The sequence below is a fragment of the Anomalospiza imberbis genome, chromosome 3 (assembly GCF_031753505.1).
Source record: "Anomalospiza imberbis isolate Cuckoo-Finch-1a 21T00152 chromosome 3, ASM3175350v1, whole genome shotgun sequence".
NCBI lineage: Eukaryota > Metazoa > Chordata > Aves > Passeriformes > Viduidae > Anomalospiza > Anomalospiza imberbis.
This window is the reverse complement of record NC_089683.1, coordinates 105,786,127-105,803,214: the sequence shown is the minus strand read 5'-3', so window position 1 is coordinate 105,803,214 and position 17,088 is coordinate 105,786,127. Positions and strand designations below refer to the sequence as shown.

Sequence of the window (17,088 nt, the reverse complement as noted above, 5' to 3'; positions counted from 1 at the left end):
TTTTAAAAAAGGGAGAGGGGAGGGGAGGGGAGAGGAAAAGAAAGAGAAAGAGAAAGAGAAAGAGAAAGAGAAAGAGAAAGAGAAAGAGAAAGAGAAAAAAGAAGTAAAGCCTCTGTGGACACATCCAGGAAGCTCTCATAAATCACCACAGATCAATACAGAGAACTATCAAAAACTATCCCTGGCTTCAGCAGATTTTGCACTTGCTTGTAGCTTGTAGAGGCTCCTTAGCAAATCCCTGAAACGCCCCTACAAGTAGATAACGTGGATGCAATCCCTGTCCAAACTGGTACCTACACTCTTACTTCCTCCATCTGGGGAATGTTCCCTACCCGCTGGAAAAGCCAGGCACAAAGGCAGCAGGTACCAGTCCCGAGCAGCACGGTAGCACCCCTGCCCTCCTCTGAGAAATGAAGCCAGCCTGGAATGCTACAAAGTCTTTTAAGGAAATAAATAATACTATAGAGGGGGAAAAAACCTTTTTGTTTTTAACCAGAGGTCCTGGAACAAAAGGATGGTACTCCACATCATACCAGAATCAAGTGTTTGAGGCTATCCTTTCTTTATAAGGCTTTAAGACAGGCAGACCCTCCAAGAAGCTCTTTATTCTTTATTTACCCTGAAGTGAGACACTGCAGACCCAGGTTTAATTCAGCGCTCTACTATTAGCCCGTGAGGTGACCTTGGACAAGTTGTTCTGTCCAGATTCTCAGCTGGTGTCAGCTGCCACTGTGCCACCACAGCCAATTTAAACAATTTGAGATGCCAGCCCCAGAGCCCTGGGTTCTCAGCCTCCCTCTCCCGAGCAGCTCTGCCACCTGCACGCAGCCCCACTCCTGAGGGGCACTCGAGGGACACTGAGTGTGGGGAAGAGAACTCATGCTTCCTTGGACAGTACATGGTTTTCATAAAATTAAACAAAAAGCCTGGTTTGGTTTTTGGGGATTTTTTAAAAATACCCTTATGATCAAAGCTTTTAAAATATTGCTGTGCTCTGGTGAGGCCCCACCTGGAGTTCAGCTCTGGGGCCACCAACACCAGAAGGATGGATGGACCTGTGGGAGCAAGTCCAGAGGAGGCCACAAAGATGCTCAGAGGGCTGGAGCCTTTCTGCTACGGAGACAGGCACCCCTGCAACCTCCCTTTGGATCATTTCTTCATTCAAGAGGCTTTTACATTACTCAGTTACTTTCTTGGACAACTCCTCCACTTCTGAACAAGCTTGATTTGCTGCCTCCTCTGATTTAGTGCAAGAACATGAAACTCAATTTGTTTTGCTCTGTCAACAGCCAGCAGCAAAGTTAACTAACTCGAGGGTGTTTTAAAGTGCTGCCTGCCTCTCCTGCCATGCCACTGGTGTCCCAGCTGGAGCACAGAGCCAGCAGCACCTTGCTGTGAGCACAGCTGATGGAACCTGCCGAACAAGCAAGCTGTGTATGGTGGCCGCTGGCTGGGACCGGTTGCCCCTGAAGTGAATTGCTGCACTGTCTCAGCACAGGCAACGCTCTTTTACAAGAGTTTCTTTCTGCCCCATCCTCTCAACAATATACAAATCAACTACAATGCAGAGGTGCACTGAGAATTGGAGGGTAGGTCTTGTCAGAGGAAAAAGGAATGCCCATGTAAGGCTCGTTTCTCCTCCTGCTTTATGTTACAGGATGTTCTGGCCATCTTAGGGAAAAAAAAACAGTTGAGTCTATCTCTGAATAAGGATGATTTTAATAGCAGACCCTTCAGTTGTTTGTAGCTCAGTTAGCATGTTTTTGGCTTGCATATCAAAAAGATTCTTTTCCTGGACTTCAGCAAGCTCTTTCCCAATCAAACCATTAAATCTGTTTGCAGTTCTCATTGGATAGGTGATGCCTGCTGCTGTGCGCTGCAATCCCTCAGCCACTAAGGGGACAGGCACACTTCCCAGGGCTAATCCACAGGGACACGGCAGAGCACTTGGGGAACGGAGCTTCACCTGGGTACCTGTTGCTCCCAAGCCTGGAGAACCCTGCAAATTCTCTCGTGCCTCAGTTTCCCTCCCTCACAGTCTGCAGACACGCTTGCTCACCCCATTTCCCCCGGCAGGACTGGAGGCTGAGGAATGGCCAGAGTGAGGAAGGGGTGGTGTAACCACCTGAACTGGACTCCAGCACTTCACACACTGCAAGTCAGGCCCTGATCCCCAGCCTGACTGCCAGTGGACACAAACCCAGCCCTGAACTGAAGCTCTGTGCACACAATCAGAGGAGCAGCGAGGTCAGGCCAGGCTGTGCATCCCTGCCACTTTACACGGCTGCTTGGCTAGCAGCTTGGCACAGTAATGTCCCAGAACAATCAAATTCATGCCTCCAAACCCCATCTGACACTCCTTTCTGCCCAGGAGGGTTTTTCTCCTACTAAAAGAAGGTATTTCCCCTTCCCAACATACACTCACAGAGGACCCGTGCCCTGGGCTTGCAGAGCTGAGCCCGAGGACAATGTGGGGCATGAGATAGAGCTGGAGACACACCCTGCTCCCCTCTCCTCCAGGCCATTCCCAGGTCCCAGCCAGGACCTGGGGACCATCTGCTTCCCACAGGCAAGGCTTATGGGCAGATGACATTCTATGTTAGCCAAAAGAGTCCATAAAAGGCAAATAAAGTCACAGCAAGTACTGTCTCACACAGCTTTCTCCCTGGACACCACATCTGGACTCCTCTTCAATGCCTCCCTTCTTCCAGAAGAACAAGGCCCAGGTCCTTTCCCTAGAGTCCTTGGTACAATGCTCCTAGTCCCAGGAATACAAAAAAGACCAACCCCACCCCACAAAAACAAAACATTAAACCTAAAAAGAAAAACAAAACAAAAACCCACAAACAAACAAACCAAAAAGAAAGACAGCAAGAAAAAAACAGCTTAAACATCTCCAGTTCACCTCAAACTTCAGTCTTTAATCTGGACTGGAGTCCAGCCCCTTCTGCTGGATGCAACATCCTATCCCACTCCCTTCCCTTCCTTTCCCTCTGACAATCATGCACACTGAAAAATCCTGTTATTTCCAGTCTTCTCAGCCTGCTTCTAAAGAAAAGTTTAACATCTAGAGATTATACCCACTTTATTTTTAAATCTGAGCATTAAGCTGAAATCCAGCCATTCAACAGTACAGACGCAGGGAATGCACCTATTTCCTGTCTCACACAGGTACAGCTGGTCCTCTGGTTTAGCTGTCTGCTGGCCAAAGTGATGGAGGCCTCAACACCCTCCCAAATTCCTGGGCACAGCAGGCTCATCCCATGGCCATCTCGTCGTCCCAGCAGCTCCACTGCTATGGATCCCAAGCTGACAAAATTCGGCCTCAGTCTCACCTGAGCATTCCTTTGCTGACTGCTGTGGAGACCTGACCTTCTGCAGGAGGTGATGCAAGAAAAGGGAACGTGAACCTTGCCATGAGACAAGACAGAGGGAACTGACCCCAAGGGATCTCCAGCTCACTGCAAACTTCCCATCCAGATGCCCTTGGCATTAAGTAACAAGGACAGGCTGCTCAGGGCTGCAGGAGTCTGACAATCCAGCAAGGATCCCACAGGGAGAAGAGACAGAACACCTGCATCCCTGTAGGGTCAGCCAAGAACCCATTCACAAGCTGCAAATTACACACATTTACCACTTTGTTTCCACAGGCTTTCCCTTTGATGCTGTGAGTAATGTGGAGCAGCCACAAGGCTCCACTCACCGTGCAGCCCTACTCTCCTGAGAGCATGTCTACAGGAAGGGATGATTACCGTGGAAGGACCTCAAACACACTGCCCACACCTGGGCATGCCTGACTGCTCCCGCCCAGAAAGCCACAGCAGCGGAAAAAAATTAGGATGAGGTTACCAGCGGCTTTTGGCATCGGTCTGACTTGGCTCCTGCTTTTAAAACCTAGAGCAGAACAAAGCTTTTCAACATCCCCAGTGCTCTCCAAAGCCCCAAGCCTAAAGACTGCTCTAGAGAAGGGCAAGGAAGGCAAGGCTAGAAAAAAGAGTAAAAACGTTAAACTCTCTAAATTTGTTTTAAAAAATGCACTGCTGTAGCTCAACTGCCTGGCTGTGGGCTGTGAAAGGCAGCTGGGAGAGAGAGCACAGCACATTACAGCTCCCACCACCAAGCTGCTGCACTGGATCCTAAGGTGCATCCCTCAGACCCTGCACTCCTGTGACCCTCATGTGGTTTTCATTCCAAAACACAAAATTCTGAAGTTTTCAGGTTCAGGTTTCACAAAACCTGGCTGTTTCCTTCAGCTTTTATTATTAGGGAAGGCTTTATGGAAACTAAATTTTCTATGCTCATCTACAGGAAATCCAGAAGGGGTAACTTAAACCACTCCAAAGGAACAGAAATCAGAAAAAACCTAATGATCCTCCAAGCTACCAGAAAGTTGTCATCAATTTAAAGAACAGAGACAAAACAGAGTAAAGTACCCTGAGACAGGCTAACACCTAGAAGCAGGTCATGTCCAGGGTGAGGGAAGTTTTCCAACTGTAGGGCTGGATGCTGATCTCCTAAATTACCCTGTCCCATATGAGCACAGATTTTTTTTTAATGTCTGTATCCTCCCAAGAGGATGCAGGCACAAATATCTGCCCCATGAATATATGACAGGTTCAGCCGAGTCTTTTGAGCATCTTTGACCAAAAACAGACAATGTGACCAGCCTGCCTTTTCTAATTATGGACTCTTGGAGATTAGCAGCAGGAAGGAAGTACTAGGAAAGGGCTGGGACAGAACCAACCAAGCATGCCCACCTCCTCATGAGCTCTGCTGCTCTGACCACAGCCACCACCCAAGGGCTCTCTGTTCGACCATGGCCTGTTAATGCCCCTCACCAGGTCATCTCAGTGTGCTGATTTGGCAATAAACCTCCTTTATTTATCCTGGACTAGTTTTCTGCTGGGTTAGCCTGCTGGAAAGGCTCAGCTAAGGGCCACCACCATGCCAGAGCCCAGGCAGGAGGCACCAATGAGGGCAGGAGAGGCCAAAAGCCATGGACAGGGCAGAATTGAGCCTGCACAGCTCCATCAGCACAGGCAGGTGTGCAGCACAAGCCTACCTCACCTTGACAGGCACCAAAGGAACATCAGCTGCTGAGTCCTTCTGCAACTCACCCTCTTCCAGCCTGGCATTTCTCTGCTGTTGAGCAGCTGGGGCAGCCAGCAGCCCTCTGCCCTCACGCCCCACTGGAGCCAGAGCTCCTGAGCATCCCGCATGTCGAGCATCCCGCACCATCATCCCGAGCACCACGACCCTGTCGTCCCAGGTGCTGTGCCAGCATCCACCTCAGGCACCCATCCTTGGCAAGCCAGCCAGCCTGGCATGCGGCCTGGCGCTCCAACAACACTTCAATGAAGTGGACTGCACACAGACCCTGAGATATGGGAGTTCTGAAGGCAGTTCAGCCACAGCCAGGTGTGCAAGCCCTACTCTGCTGGCACCTGAAGCTGATGCTGCCAGCCAAGTACGGTTCTGGTCAGGCCCCCTCACCCCTGCAAGCAGCACTGCCATGTCCCATCCCTGCTGCTCTCCGAGTTGCTTGACACAAGGGCTCATTCTCAGTCAGCTGTGGGTGCAGGACCTTGAACAAGTACTAAATAAATGAACAAGTCATTTCCTGCAAGGCCAAACACGCTCCCTGCCAAAGAGGTCACATACCACACTCTGGCCTGATGCTTCTCCCGAGTTTGTGAGGGTAAATTCCCATATCCAGGGGTCCAACGATTACAGCAATACATCTGGGCTAGGATTACTCACACTGAAGCTAGGATTACGCTCCGCTGAAGAAGTGAGGAAAACAACTGCTTTTGTGCTTTCATTGCATGACCTCTAAAGTTCGGTTTGGGTTTCTTGGTTCACACAAACCAAAACACTCAAATCAGGGAGTTTTCACTTTAACTCTCAGCTAGAGGACCAGGATCCGTCCCACCAAGGTTCTTCTGCATTATTTTGGCAGTAAGGAGATCTGTAAGGAAAAGCCCTTTGAGGCAAGGCCTGTGACAAAGTGGTCAGGAGCAAACAGCCTACGTGGCTCATTCCAGCCTTGCGAGCTCCTCCAACCAGCACAGGGGTGGAAGGCAGACGTGCCTGGGATCTTTGCTCCCCATCTTTCATCACACCACCCAGGATTGCTCAGAGGCTTTCTAAGAGTGCATTTTCATGACATGGATGCTTTCAACACACCACAGCCCACAAGGACCGGGCAAATACCAGTCCTGTGAAAACAGCCTGAGCTTTGTTTTTAGGGTAAGTCTCAGAGCCAGTCAAAATGCATCTGGCAAGCCCTGCTCCACCATTCTGAATACTTCACTCCCATCAAGTTAAAACAAGACTTAAAAGAAACCCAAATCTTCCACACTTGAATCATGCAAGCAACTCCATGTGCTTGGATGTGCCCATCCCCATGAGTAAGGGCTGCAGAATCAGACCTAGCTTCTCCTCACCATCCTGCCAAAGACATAGACACAAAGAAGAGAAAAATCCCACTGACTGATGCCCCTGCTATTTCTACAGCAAACTGGTAAAAGGCCTGACTCAGAAGCCTCCCTTGAAAAACCTGAATCATTACAATTTAGAAGACAGTCTCATATAATGAGGTCTCCACTCCTCCCTCTCTTTAGAATAGAGAATTCGAGTCAGACTGATGTGGGGATAAAGAAGGGGAAAAAAATAAACCAAACTTTACACTTTGTTCAACCCTTTCTGTACGGGTGGCAGTCGGGCAGCCAGCGGTTGGCAGCTGGATCTGGGGTCTGCAGGGCTGTGTTTGGTCTCAGTTACACCTCTCAGTTAACAGCATGACCTCCTCAATGCCAGAGCATAACCACAGACTTACACTGCCAGCAAGCGAGAAAGGGGCACCCCAGCCGTATGATCACTGCCCAGACAGTGTGAACTTGGATTTCTTCTTAGCACCATATCTATTTCCAAAAGCTTGACCCTTGTGGAATACAGAGATCATTGGAATGAGCCTCACAGAATACTATAGTATTTTAACTCTTTGTTATTACACATAATTTAGCATCAGGAGATCTCAAACTCACTTGACAAAGTAGCCTTATTTTCGAGACCCAGCCAAACTAGACATGGAGAGATTTGATTAAGGTCCTCAGAAAAGCAGGGGGAGCTACCAGAGCAGAAACCCAGAGCTCGTGCCCTGTCTCCTAGAGTTGCCTGCTCCAGATGGTTTATCAACTAGACTGCTGTGGTTACCTGCCTCTCCAGAAGGGCTCTCGCCTGTTTCCTGTGGAGACGTGCCAGCACACACACCTCACAAGGAGGCTCTGGCACCCAACACCCTCTGCACACACACACAGGTCTGCAGAGATCCCAAAAGCCTGGCTCCTCCGGATGCAGGCCATGGCTGACACAGTGCCTGAGGGGAAGGGGACTGACGAAGAAAAGCTGCTGCAGCACTCAAATCAAGCGTGCATCATGCAAAGAGGTGATTCAAGCCTAGGTTTCTGAGCTGGAACACGCCTCAACACCAACGCTCTCCAGGAGCAGCAGTCACTGCAGCACCCTGGGGAAGCCTGTGCCCAACCTCACGCTGCCATCGGTCCCTCTGGCATCAAGATGTTGGGAACTACATATGCCACATGCACTCCGAACAGCACACAGTGAAAACCACCCCAGAGCCTCCTGCCAGGGCAGCGGAGAGAGAGATGCCAGTCGACACAAAAGCACCACAGTCTAGTCAAAAGTTTATGTTGTGGATCCTAAACACTATGTTTTTATGTGGGAAAAATACTGAAACACACCTTTCCACCTCCTGAGCACAACACAAATGCTGGAGAGCATCAGGCTGTATCCGAGGCTTCCCTGAGAGCCTGCTCACTTTGGGCCTGTGCAGCACCAGTGGATGCAGTGGATGCTGTGGAAAATTTCCCCCTGTGACATGATTCTCCTCCCTGTCGCTCCTGGCTCTGCGTGGCAAACGCCATTCCTCACCTCTCAGATTAACTTTGAGCAAACTCTGATCACAACGTGAGACAGGCTCCCAAACTGAAGCAAAGCAGCCAGAGCCCTGACACAAGTCTGCTGCACCAGCTGGGTAACACTTTGGCAGCTCAGGCAGAGCACAAATGCACCTGTGGCACCAGCCTTTACAGCAGATGGAGCTCTTTCTGCATAGGCAGGGACCCCAAAACATAGGATGGGAAGGAGCACTGCACTTAAGAGAGAGGAGTGCACTTTTAAAATAAGTGTGAAAATCACCCTTGCCACATCATCTATCAATATTTTGTGTGGTAAAGGCAGCAGCATGCAACCAGTCTGCTCGGCCGGACACGGATCATCTTCCTGATGACAGGAAGGGGGAAGAGAGCACAGGTCTGGCCCCAGCACCACAGCCCTTCTCACCGGCAGCCTCTGAAATTTAGGTAAAGGAAGGATGGATATTGGTGTCACACATCTGCATCTTCCGTGCTGACAGACTTGAATATGCCTCAGTACATACATAAACTCCTGTTTACTTACAACAATGTTCATGTTTTTCCTGGCCTTATTTCTTGGAAGCAATCCACATTTACAAGAAAAAGCATAAGTTTTAGAAGATGTTAAAAAAAAAAAAAAAGACAATTTGATTAAATTATTAAATTGAGAGCATAAAAGCCCCGAATCTTAAAAACACATCCCAACATCGTTATACTCCACAAGAAACACTGCGTTCAAGCCGTAGCTGGTGTTTGTGCTCTTCTCTGAACATGAGAGCATTCCTTACACCATGCTGGACACCGTGAAACCCTTCAGACACGACTGTTTATTTAAAAAGCAAATTCGAGTCACGGAGACGTACGCTCTTCTTTTCTTAAAGGCAAATAAGCCTTGCCTAAATTCTGCTTACATTCACGGCTCCGCAAAGCAACAACGCAAACCGCTTCCGACCGCCCCCCGCGCAGCCGAAGCGCGGCGGGCAGGGACCCCCGGACGGCGGGCACCGTGGCAGCGCCGCGGCTCCGCAGAAGGGCTCCGGGCACGCCGTGCCCGCCGGGACCCCCGGGGCGGGCGGGCCCCGCTCCGCTCCGCCCCGCCGCGCGCCGAGCTCCGCCAAGTTTCGCGCAGCTCCCGCGGCCGCCTCCGGCGCGCAACGCCCCGGCTCGGGAGGGCCCCGGCGCGGAGCCCGTGAGGGAGCGCCGGCCGCCGCGGCCCCCGCGGCGCCGCCCTCCGCGGCCGGGCTCCGCTGGCCCGGCCGCTGCCCCCCGCCGCGGCCCCGCACTCACCGCCGCGCCCGGCCGTGCAGCCGGCCAGCAGCAGGGCCAGCGCGCACAGCGCGCACAGCGCGCAGCGCTGCCCTCGCAGCAGCTGCCCCTGCCGCCGCCGCGGCCGCCGCCGCTCCGCCGCCGTGCCCGGGGCGCCCATCGCGGCCGCTCCGCTGCGCTCCGACCGCTCCCCGCGCCGCACCGAGCCCCGCCGGGCGCCGCAGCGCCGCCTCCGCCCGCCCACCGCGGGCGGGACGGGGCGGGGGCCGCACGGCGACGGCGGGGTCTGCGGGGCTCGGCGCCTCCTCGGCCGGCACACGGAGCAAGGCGCGACGCCGGCAGGGCGCTCGCTGCCAGCTGCCTTCAGGTCCCTGGGCGAGAAGGGGGCTGGCTGGGCGTCGTCTTCGCTGAGCGTCGCTCCATCGCACCCATCGCACCCATCGCACCTCCCGTCTGGGGCGCTCGGGACCGCTCGGCATCATCGCCTGGGCTACGGCCTGTGCCGCCTAGGCAGTGTTGGACACCAGAAAAGGCCCAGCGCACCACTGACCCCTCACCAGAGATCCCGGGGACGGTGGGAGGCAGCCCTCGCTGCCACCCCTGCATCTTTCAGACAACCAGGAGGTTTCTCATTGTGGGTGGCTGGGGATTTATCCCCCTTTCTCACACTCTGCCCTGAACTTTTTGCTGGGTGAGCAGCCACCTGCCCCATCTGCCCTTTGGTCCAGTCCTATGTGAGCCCGCTTGCTTCCCATCGCTCCGCTGGGCACCCTGGCACCCTGGCTCACACACCTCTGGGGAGCTGTGCCACCTGCTCGGGCACAGGACAGCCCATGCACAGCCACTCCAGCCCTCCTCTGTTGGGGCTGCGGTGCTTGAGAAACCTGGGCCAGCCAGAACCGTTCTTCCCCCCTTTCTTGTAATGTCGTAATTGCTACTGGAACATGGACACAAACGCTTAGAGGCTGTGCTGAACCCAGAGTGTTGTGCGCACGTGAGGGAGCAGCTGCCTCTGCAGGGCCCACACACCATTATCCAGGAGGGGCCCTGGAGTTTCATGAGGGATCTACCTTCTTTGCCAGATAGCCACCTTCAGCTGAGATGAATAGGACAGCAGAATGGATACCTCTGTTCCCAAGGTACGACTATTTCTCAAGAGCTGCCATGGTACGATGGACACAGACTGAAATGAAAGTAAACAGCACTGTCAGTAGTTTTGGTCAGTTACCAACCTTTCTCAATAAAGACAGTCTCATTCTGCGGGCAGCACCCACCCTCTCCTGAAAGGGTTTCTGCCAGTTCTGAACTTGACCAGGATGTTGGTTTCCAACTCTACTCTTACACATTTACTGCTTATGCTCCTACACAACTTTAACAACGCTGTTGTCTCTGTTGGCCCGGGATAGGCAGAGCCAGCTCCCACCCAGACAGTAAATGGAGTTGAGAACTGGCCTATGATATAACTATGGAAGAAGTGTTTTGTTTTGGTTTGTTTTCTCTGGGTAGGATACACTCCCTTCCCCCTGGCAGGGCAGGTTTTATCCCTTGGTAAACAGCTCTGAAACGTGTAGCATTGTCAAACACTACAGCAAGTCACTCCAGCTAAGGAAAGAGATCCTGACAGTCCCACTGCTTTCACCGACTGATGCCATGGGAAAGCAGTCAATCCTCTGCAGGGTGAGAGGGGCCTGGGAGTGAAAGCTCCTGTTGCTGACATGACAGAGCACTGTGACAGTGCTCCCCAAATACTCCTTTTAAATTTAAATGTCACTTTGAAGTCTTGTCACTTCTTGAAAATGTGGCCCTGAGAGTCACTGCAAAATCATTACTCATGTCTCCATCATAAGCCTCCTCTGGTCCCATTGCAGGAATGCTTGTAAATACCAGGTGAGAGCTCACTGTCTTGAGAATGGAGACTGGGACTATCTGGGAAGCCTGTGAAGCTCAGGAACAAATTTCCCACTCAGAATCACTAGGTAATTTAGTGAATGCCTTACTAGTGTAGTGAGTACTAGCTCCTGAAGCATGTGCATTTCTGGGGAGCATAAGACAGGAGAATTCCCTCTTCTCTCCCACCAATAAACCGGTGTGTGGGTGGAACAAGCTTTGAGCGGCTCCGTCTGCTGGAAGAAACAGAAGGAAGGGAACCGTGGTGGAACCGTTACTCTTCTGAAAGAAACACTCTATATTTATCTTCTACAGGAATCTTCTGCATGAAAAAAAACTGCTAAAGTCCAGACGTGACTAGCATGCTGATGAGCGTTACAGGGTTTGCTTTGTGGCACCTCTGCCACTGTCTGCCACGCTTGCTGCCACGCAGAGCTTTCTCCGTGGAGGGCCATGGAGGCTCTGGAGGAGGTCCCCTTGCTCTGCAAGGGCCCTGGGAAGATTCCCACAGAGCTGGCTCTCAGAGGAGCAGGAAGATGCGCTTTTGTTCTTTCCACAGTGCAAAACCACATAAAACTGGGAGAAAACTGTGTAAATCACAGGATACAGATGTGCAGAGATGACAGCCAGATGTGCCTTAGCAGAGCTGAGGAGCAGTCGTGACTGTTGCAAGGAGAGCAAACAGCCCTCGCGTACTTGGCATTTTCCCCCGCAAGCCATGCCAAGTTCTGCGCTTCAGACCAAACAGAGATTTTTCTTCTGTTTGGACTGTAGATTATGCTCACAAAGAACTTTCAACTCTGGAGAAAAATATTTGGGATTCAAGTAGAGCACAATCGATGCACATTGGCCAGGCAGAATCCAACTGCCAGTGAGGGTGATCCCCAGCTGGCAGGCAGCACCCCAAGCCAGTTTGAAGGGTTGAAAGGAGCTGCACTTCAGAGTGGCCCTGGACTCTTGGCCAAACATGGACAGGGGCACCATGGAGCTGGGGCTGGGTAGTGCTGCTCAGCAGAGAGCACCTGCGTGGCAGAATCACCAAGTCTCACTGCTGCTGCATTCCACACACAGAGAACTGCTGCGGAGGCCCACCTGCGGCACGCCGGCTGGGTCTCAGAGGACAACGGGAGGGTTCCCTGCCTTGGGTTCCAGTCCCAGGCCCTACCTTTGCAGCACAGCTCCTGTACCCTCCCTGCCAGTGCCTGCCTACACAGAAAGCTGCGCCTTCACTTCAGGCATGTGCTGCTGGATGTGTTAGTTGCTTGTTCCTCCTCTCTGAGCGTTTCGGTGCCAGGGCTGTGACCGAGCACAGCTCCAGTTCCAGGTTAAAACAGCAGTGAGGGTGGCTTGGCATGGTTGCCTCTCCTGTGAGGTAAGAGGGGCTGGCTTAAACCAGCTGTTTAACCCACAAACCTAAGACACACACATGCATCCTCTGCAAGCCACAGAGAGGATGCAATTAAACGCACTGCTGATTGCCACTGCTCTCTCCTTCCTGCCTGTTCAGTGAGAAGAAAGCCTGCCCAAGTGCCCTGCTCCCAGGTAGAGCTACCCATCTGAATGAGCTGGGTACGGCAAATCCAGGCAGCCATGCCCTGAGGGAGGCCAGGGAGCGTGTGTACACAGGGATGTCATTGCTGGCTGGTGGCCGGCAGCTGAAGGAGCGATGCTTTTGGTCAGCTCCCAGCAGTGCCTCATGTGGTGATGACAAACCTCCTCCTCTCAGTCACACACCCGTACTCCAGGTTCAGGGTGGTTCAAAAGGCTGACCAGCTGATGCGATTTTAATGTAAAAATAGTTTACAGGAGTTTAGGCTACGCCTGTTCCCATTTTATTTATGAATATTTAAATAAGTTTGCATCTGCTTAGATAAAACAGCTTAAGGTCACAGCCTTGGATAAAGTTGGGTGTCCTCCTCCTGAAGGCTGGCAGCTCTTTCCTCTCTCTGAAAAGCTTGAAGAAAAGTATTTGTACTTACAGGCTTTGTGGTGAGCTCAGGGTTTCAGGGAGGTCTATTGTACGGGAGGGAGCAGAGGGGACACACTCTCCGTGTTTCAGCTCTCTGGGAAAACAAACTGGGCTGTGACAGAGCTGGTTTCTGGCTCTCCTTCTGCCAGAGGGTTCTGGGGTCCTTGGCAGTTAAAGGAAAGCAGCAGCATCCAGCTTCCTCACTCCTTTTCTGGTCTGTACCCTTTTCTAGACAGATTCATCTAAAGCTTTCCACGTCCTCTCTTCTTGACTCACAACTAAATACACATATGAGCAAACAGAATAAAGAAACTGTAGACACTATATGTGTATTTGTTCCTTTTGGAGGCTTGGAGGTATTTTCTCCTGCAGCCCTCTTTTTGGGTGCTGTTTTCTCTTACTGAGGCCAGTGGGGTGAGAGCCAGAGAGGCAGGATGGAGCAGGACAGCCCTCCCCTGTTGGAGCTGCTTGTCCCGGTAATTAACCCTCTGCTACTGCTGAATCTTTGGGAATATCTTGTGTTTCAGTGGTGAGGAGAAGCAATTACCAAATTGAGTATGCAGTGCATAAAAGCCAACTAGGGTTCTTTCTGGATGAAAGAGGCAATAAAAACGCTGATATTTATAGAAAAATATTTATTACTTCATGGGATATCAGGGCTTCCTGTGGTTTGAGGCTGTGCCTTGCATAGCTCATTGCTGAATGCCTCAGGATGACACTTTCCTTTTTTTCCTTCAGCAGCAGCCTGTTTGCTCTCAAATCAATGATCAGGTTTACAAACAGAGTGATTCTGTGTCCCCTTATGGGCCATCCTCCGGTGCTGCCCTCCCCTTCTTCGGGCACAGGGTGGCTGGTGGTGTGTGTATCTCTGTGTGAGTGTTTGTGTGTGTGTGTGTATGCGTGCGTGCGCATCCCGCCTTGGGAAAGTCTGGGGAATAACAACTGCTCCAGAGGAAAGAGCGGCTCTTCTACCTGCCTGATGGCACTGGAAAAAAAGCAACATTTAATAAAATTAAAGGGCAGACAATTCAAAACAAATGCAAATGAAACCCTATTATATGCAGTGAAATTGCCCTGGAGGACCCTTTGCCACAAGAAGATGTTTCTGAAGCAAAAAAAAAAAAATCAGAAATGCAGAAGAAGGATGGGTAACTGTGTAAATATTGGAAAATAGCAGTGTCAGAATGAATCCTAACATTGGTATATCCAGAGCTCACAGTTTACAGCTCATAAAAGTCTGAGAAAACAAAAAAAGACCATGAAATCTAATATAAATCTTGGATCATCACCAATGCTTCTGCCCCCCTTTACTGCTGGACCCCTCCCCAGTGGCCTGCCTGCGAGGGATGCTGTCCTCCAAAAAGCACCATCACACTGGGCTGCTCGTGGAGGATGCCACAGCAAGCACATGGGAGAGGCTTTGCCCCGCAAAAGGGACGCATCCAGCAAACCAGCACTTTGCTCCTGCCAGCCCACTGCTCCTCCTCGTGCCCTGAATGGCAGCCCTGCCTCCTTCCTGCGCTCTGGTCAGTTCCCCAGCTTGGGAATGTTGTTGGGCTTGCCAGGGGCATGCTCTGACCATCCCCAGGTCTTTCATAAGGACTGAACAACACGAGCCTGTGAGCAGCACTTCCCTCCAGGGTCTCCATATCCTCCTCTCCAGGCCTCAGCTCTGCAGAGGTGGCTGCCCTGGGGTGATTCCAGTGGCCTCTCCCAGGCCACTCTGTGTGACTTCCCTTCAGACAGCAGATAAATCTTCATCTCCTCCTTCCCCTCCACCCTCCCGGCAGTGTGTGTGGATTTAGAAAGGCTGGAAAGGGTGACTGCCAACAGGAGAGGAGCACATGGTCTGCAGGAGAGGTACAAGAGCCTCTGGCACCGGGGGCTGTTTGTTCCCTTCGCACTGGAAGGACCTGTACGCAGATCCCTGAGATTCCTGGGACTGTCTCTGGATCCCTATCTGAAACCAGCTCATCAGCACTTCACACATGAGCTGATGCAATCGGAGTGCAGGGCTACAGCTCCATGAGATAATTCACAATTACAAGGAGGAGAAATGCTGCTGCTTGGCTGAGTGAGCTGAACTTACTGGCCCAGCCGCAGTAGCTTAATTAAAGTCACTGGAAGGAAGCTGTGATCATCCTTCCTGTGAGCAGAGATACAGTTTATTGCTTACCATTTGTTTTCTTCATTTCCAGATATAGGAGAAGGTGGAGGAGTAGTTTATGAAGGAAGCTTTGTTGGCATCCTAAACTGTGAGTGAAACCTCCCTGGGTTGAGAGAAGACCGAGAGAGAGTTCATTGGGATGTTTCCCCCTGCCCAGCAGTAGCCCTCACTTCTCTGCCTATAAATGTGTTACATGACAGAATTTGTCACCAGTTCCCAGCAACAAAGCATGCTGCAGAGATTGGTTCTCATTTCCAGAAGAGGCAGTGACAGCATGCAAACAGGCCAGCTCCTGCTTGGATTCAGTTCCAGTCACAGATTTATCAGACAATGAATCTTGGAGCACACAGGTTGCTCCTGGAGACATCTAGTGAGGCATCAGCGTAATGCAAACCAGCACAGCCACCCAAAAATATCCCTGTGGGAAGAGAGAGCTGATGTGGGAGAGCTCTTGTACAGTACTGGTGAAGGAGCTCCATTGCTTCTGGTCACTGAGTCCTTCAGCACTCCAGACACAGCAAATACCAGGGTCTCACAGCCACTGTTTGGGCAGGTCATGGAGGAAAAAAAAGAAAGAAATAAGCTCCTTCCTGTCTCCTCAATGACACCTAATTTAGCCAAAATATATCCCCAGGTTCTGACACACAATGTGCTTCAGATGTCAGGAGGTGACAGTTTGGAACAACACTTTTTCACTTTCCGAAATGGTGTGGCCTGACCTACATAAAACTACACTTTGACATAAATTACCGTTTTGTTTAACTAGGTTGACACCAGTTCTAAGGCATAAATGTATCTGTAATTTAGCCAAATTTATTTCAAATCTTTATTGTAAAATTAAATTATATTTTCAAAGTCTCTCAGAAATTAATATCCAAGTGCAAAAGTTTTGCTCTGTTTTCAAGAGTTCATGTTACCAGCACGTTTTCAGCATGCAGCACAATCCTCTGGCACTTTTAGCCCCAGGGAAGAGGGCAGCAGCTCTGTGAGGAGCTGATAATCCCGGGCTGGCTCCCAGCCGGCCAACACCACCGTTCCCAATTCCCGACACGTTATCATGGCCAGCAGGAAACAGCCAGCACATCCAGCCCAAACAACAAGGTCCTCTGCCAGCCAGGGAAGTACGTGAGCCCCGGGCTTATTCCTCAAATCCCGTTTCATGTAACAGCTCTCACAAGCTGGGCTGTTCCGTCCGAGGAGCTGTGGCACTGACCTGCCCATGGCTGGCACTTGCCAGGAAGACCCTGATGAGAGGACATAGCCTCAAGTTCTCCCGGGGAGGTTTAGGGTGGGTATTAGGAAAACATCTCCGTGGAAAGGGCTGCCCAGCCCTGGCAGAAGCTGCCCTGGGCAGTGTCAGAGTCCCCATGCCTGGTGGGATTTAAAAGCCAAGTGGATGTGGCACCTGGGGATATGGGTTAGTGGTGGCCTTGACCATGGCTGGGGGAATGGTTGGACTTGATGTTCTTAGAGGGCTTTTCCTACCTAAGTGATTCCGTGTAAAGAAGCTGCGCTGGAAAAGCAGCACAGTCAATCCCTACTTCAAAGAGGGTTAATTTGGGTTAATTTGTGGTTAAATTAACTCCTAATTAAGCATCCAGGATCCCACTTGCTCGCAATATTAAACAAAATTTCTGCTTACCTGAAGGACAACACTTTCACTATCTCCCGTGTGAGCAACCCCACCAAGAAGAAAGGCAGCCACATCACTCACTTGTGCTCTCGTTTGTTTCAGTGACAAATCAGCCCCAGTTCTTCTGGGTGACCTGGAACAGCCTGCCATGCAAACACCACATATAAGAAGCTGACACTCATCAGGACACTGTATTTTGTAAAAAACAGAAAAAGAATTATTTTGAAGG

The 17,088-nt window shown here is 51.2% G+C and overlaps 1 protein-coding gene across 2 annotated transcripts in view; it reads right to left on the bottom strand.

Moving 5' to 3' along the window:
* SLC24A3 (solute carrier family 24 member 3) overlaps positions 1-9,428 on the bottom strand; it is a 116,032-nt gene extending 106,604 nt beyond the window's left edge. The window contains exon 1 of one of the 2 annotated variants that reach the window (XM_068186299.1): positions 9,225-9,428. In XM_068186299.1, coding sequence (XP_068042400.1) covers positions 9,225-9,363 — 139 coding nt within the window. In that variant the 5' untranslated portion in view covers positions 9,364-9,428. The remainder of the gene's footprint in view (positions 1-9,224) is intronic. The other variant, XM_068186300.1, reaches the window with a different exon arrangement.
* Between the last annotated feature and the right edge of the window lie 7,660 nt (positions 9,429-17,088).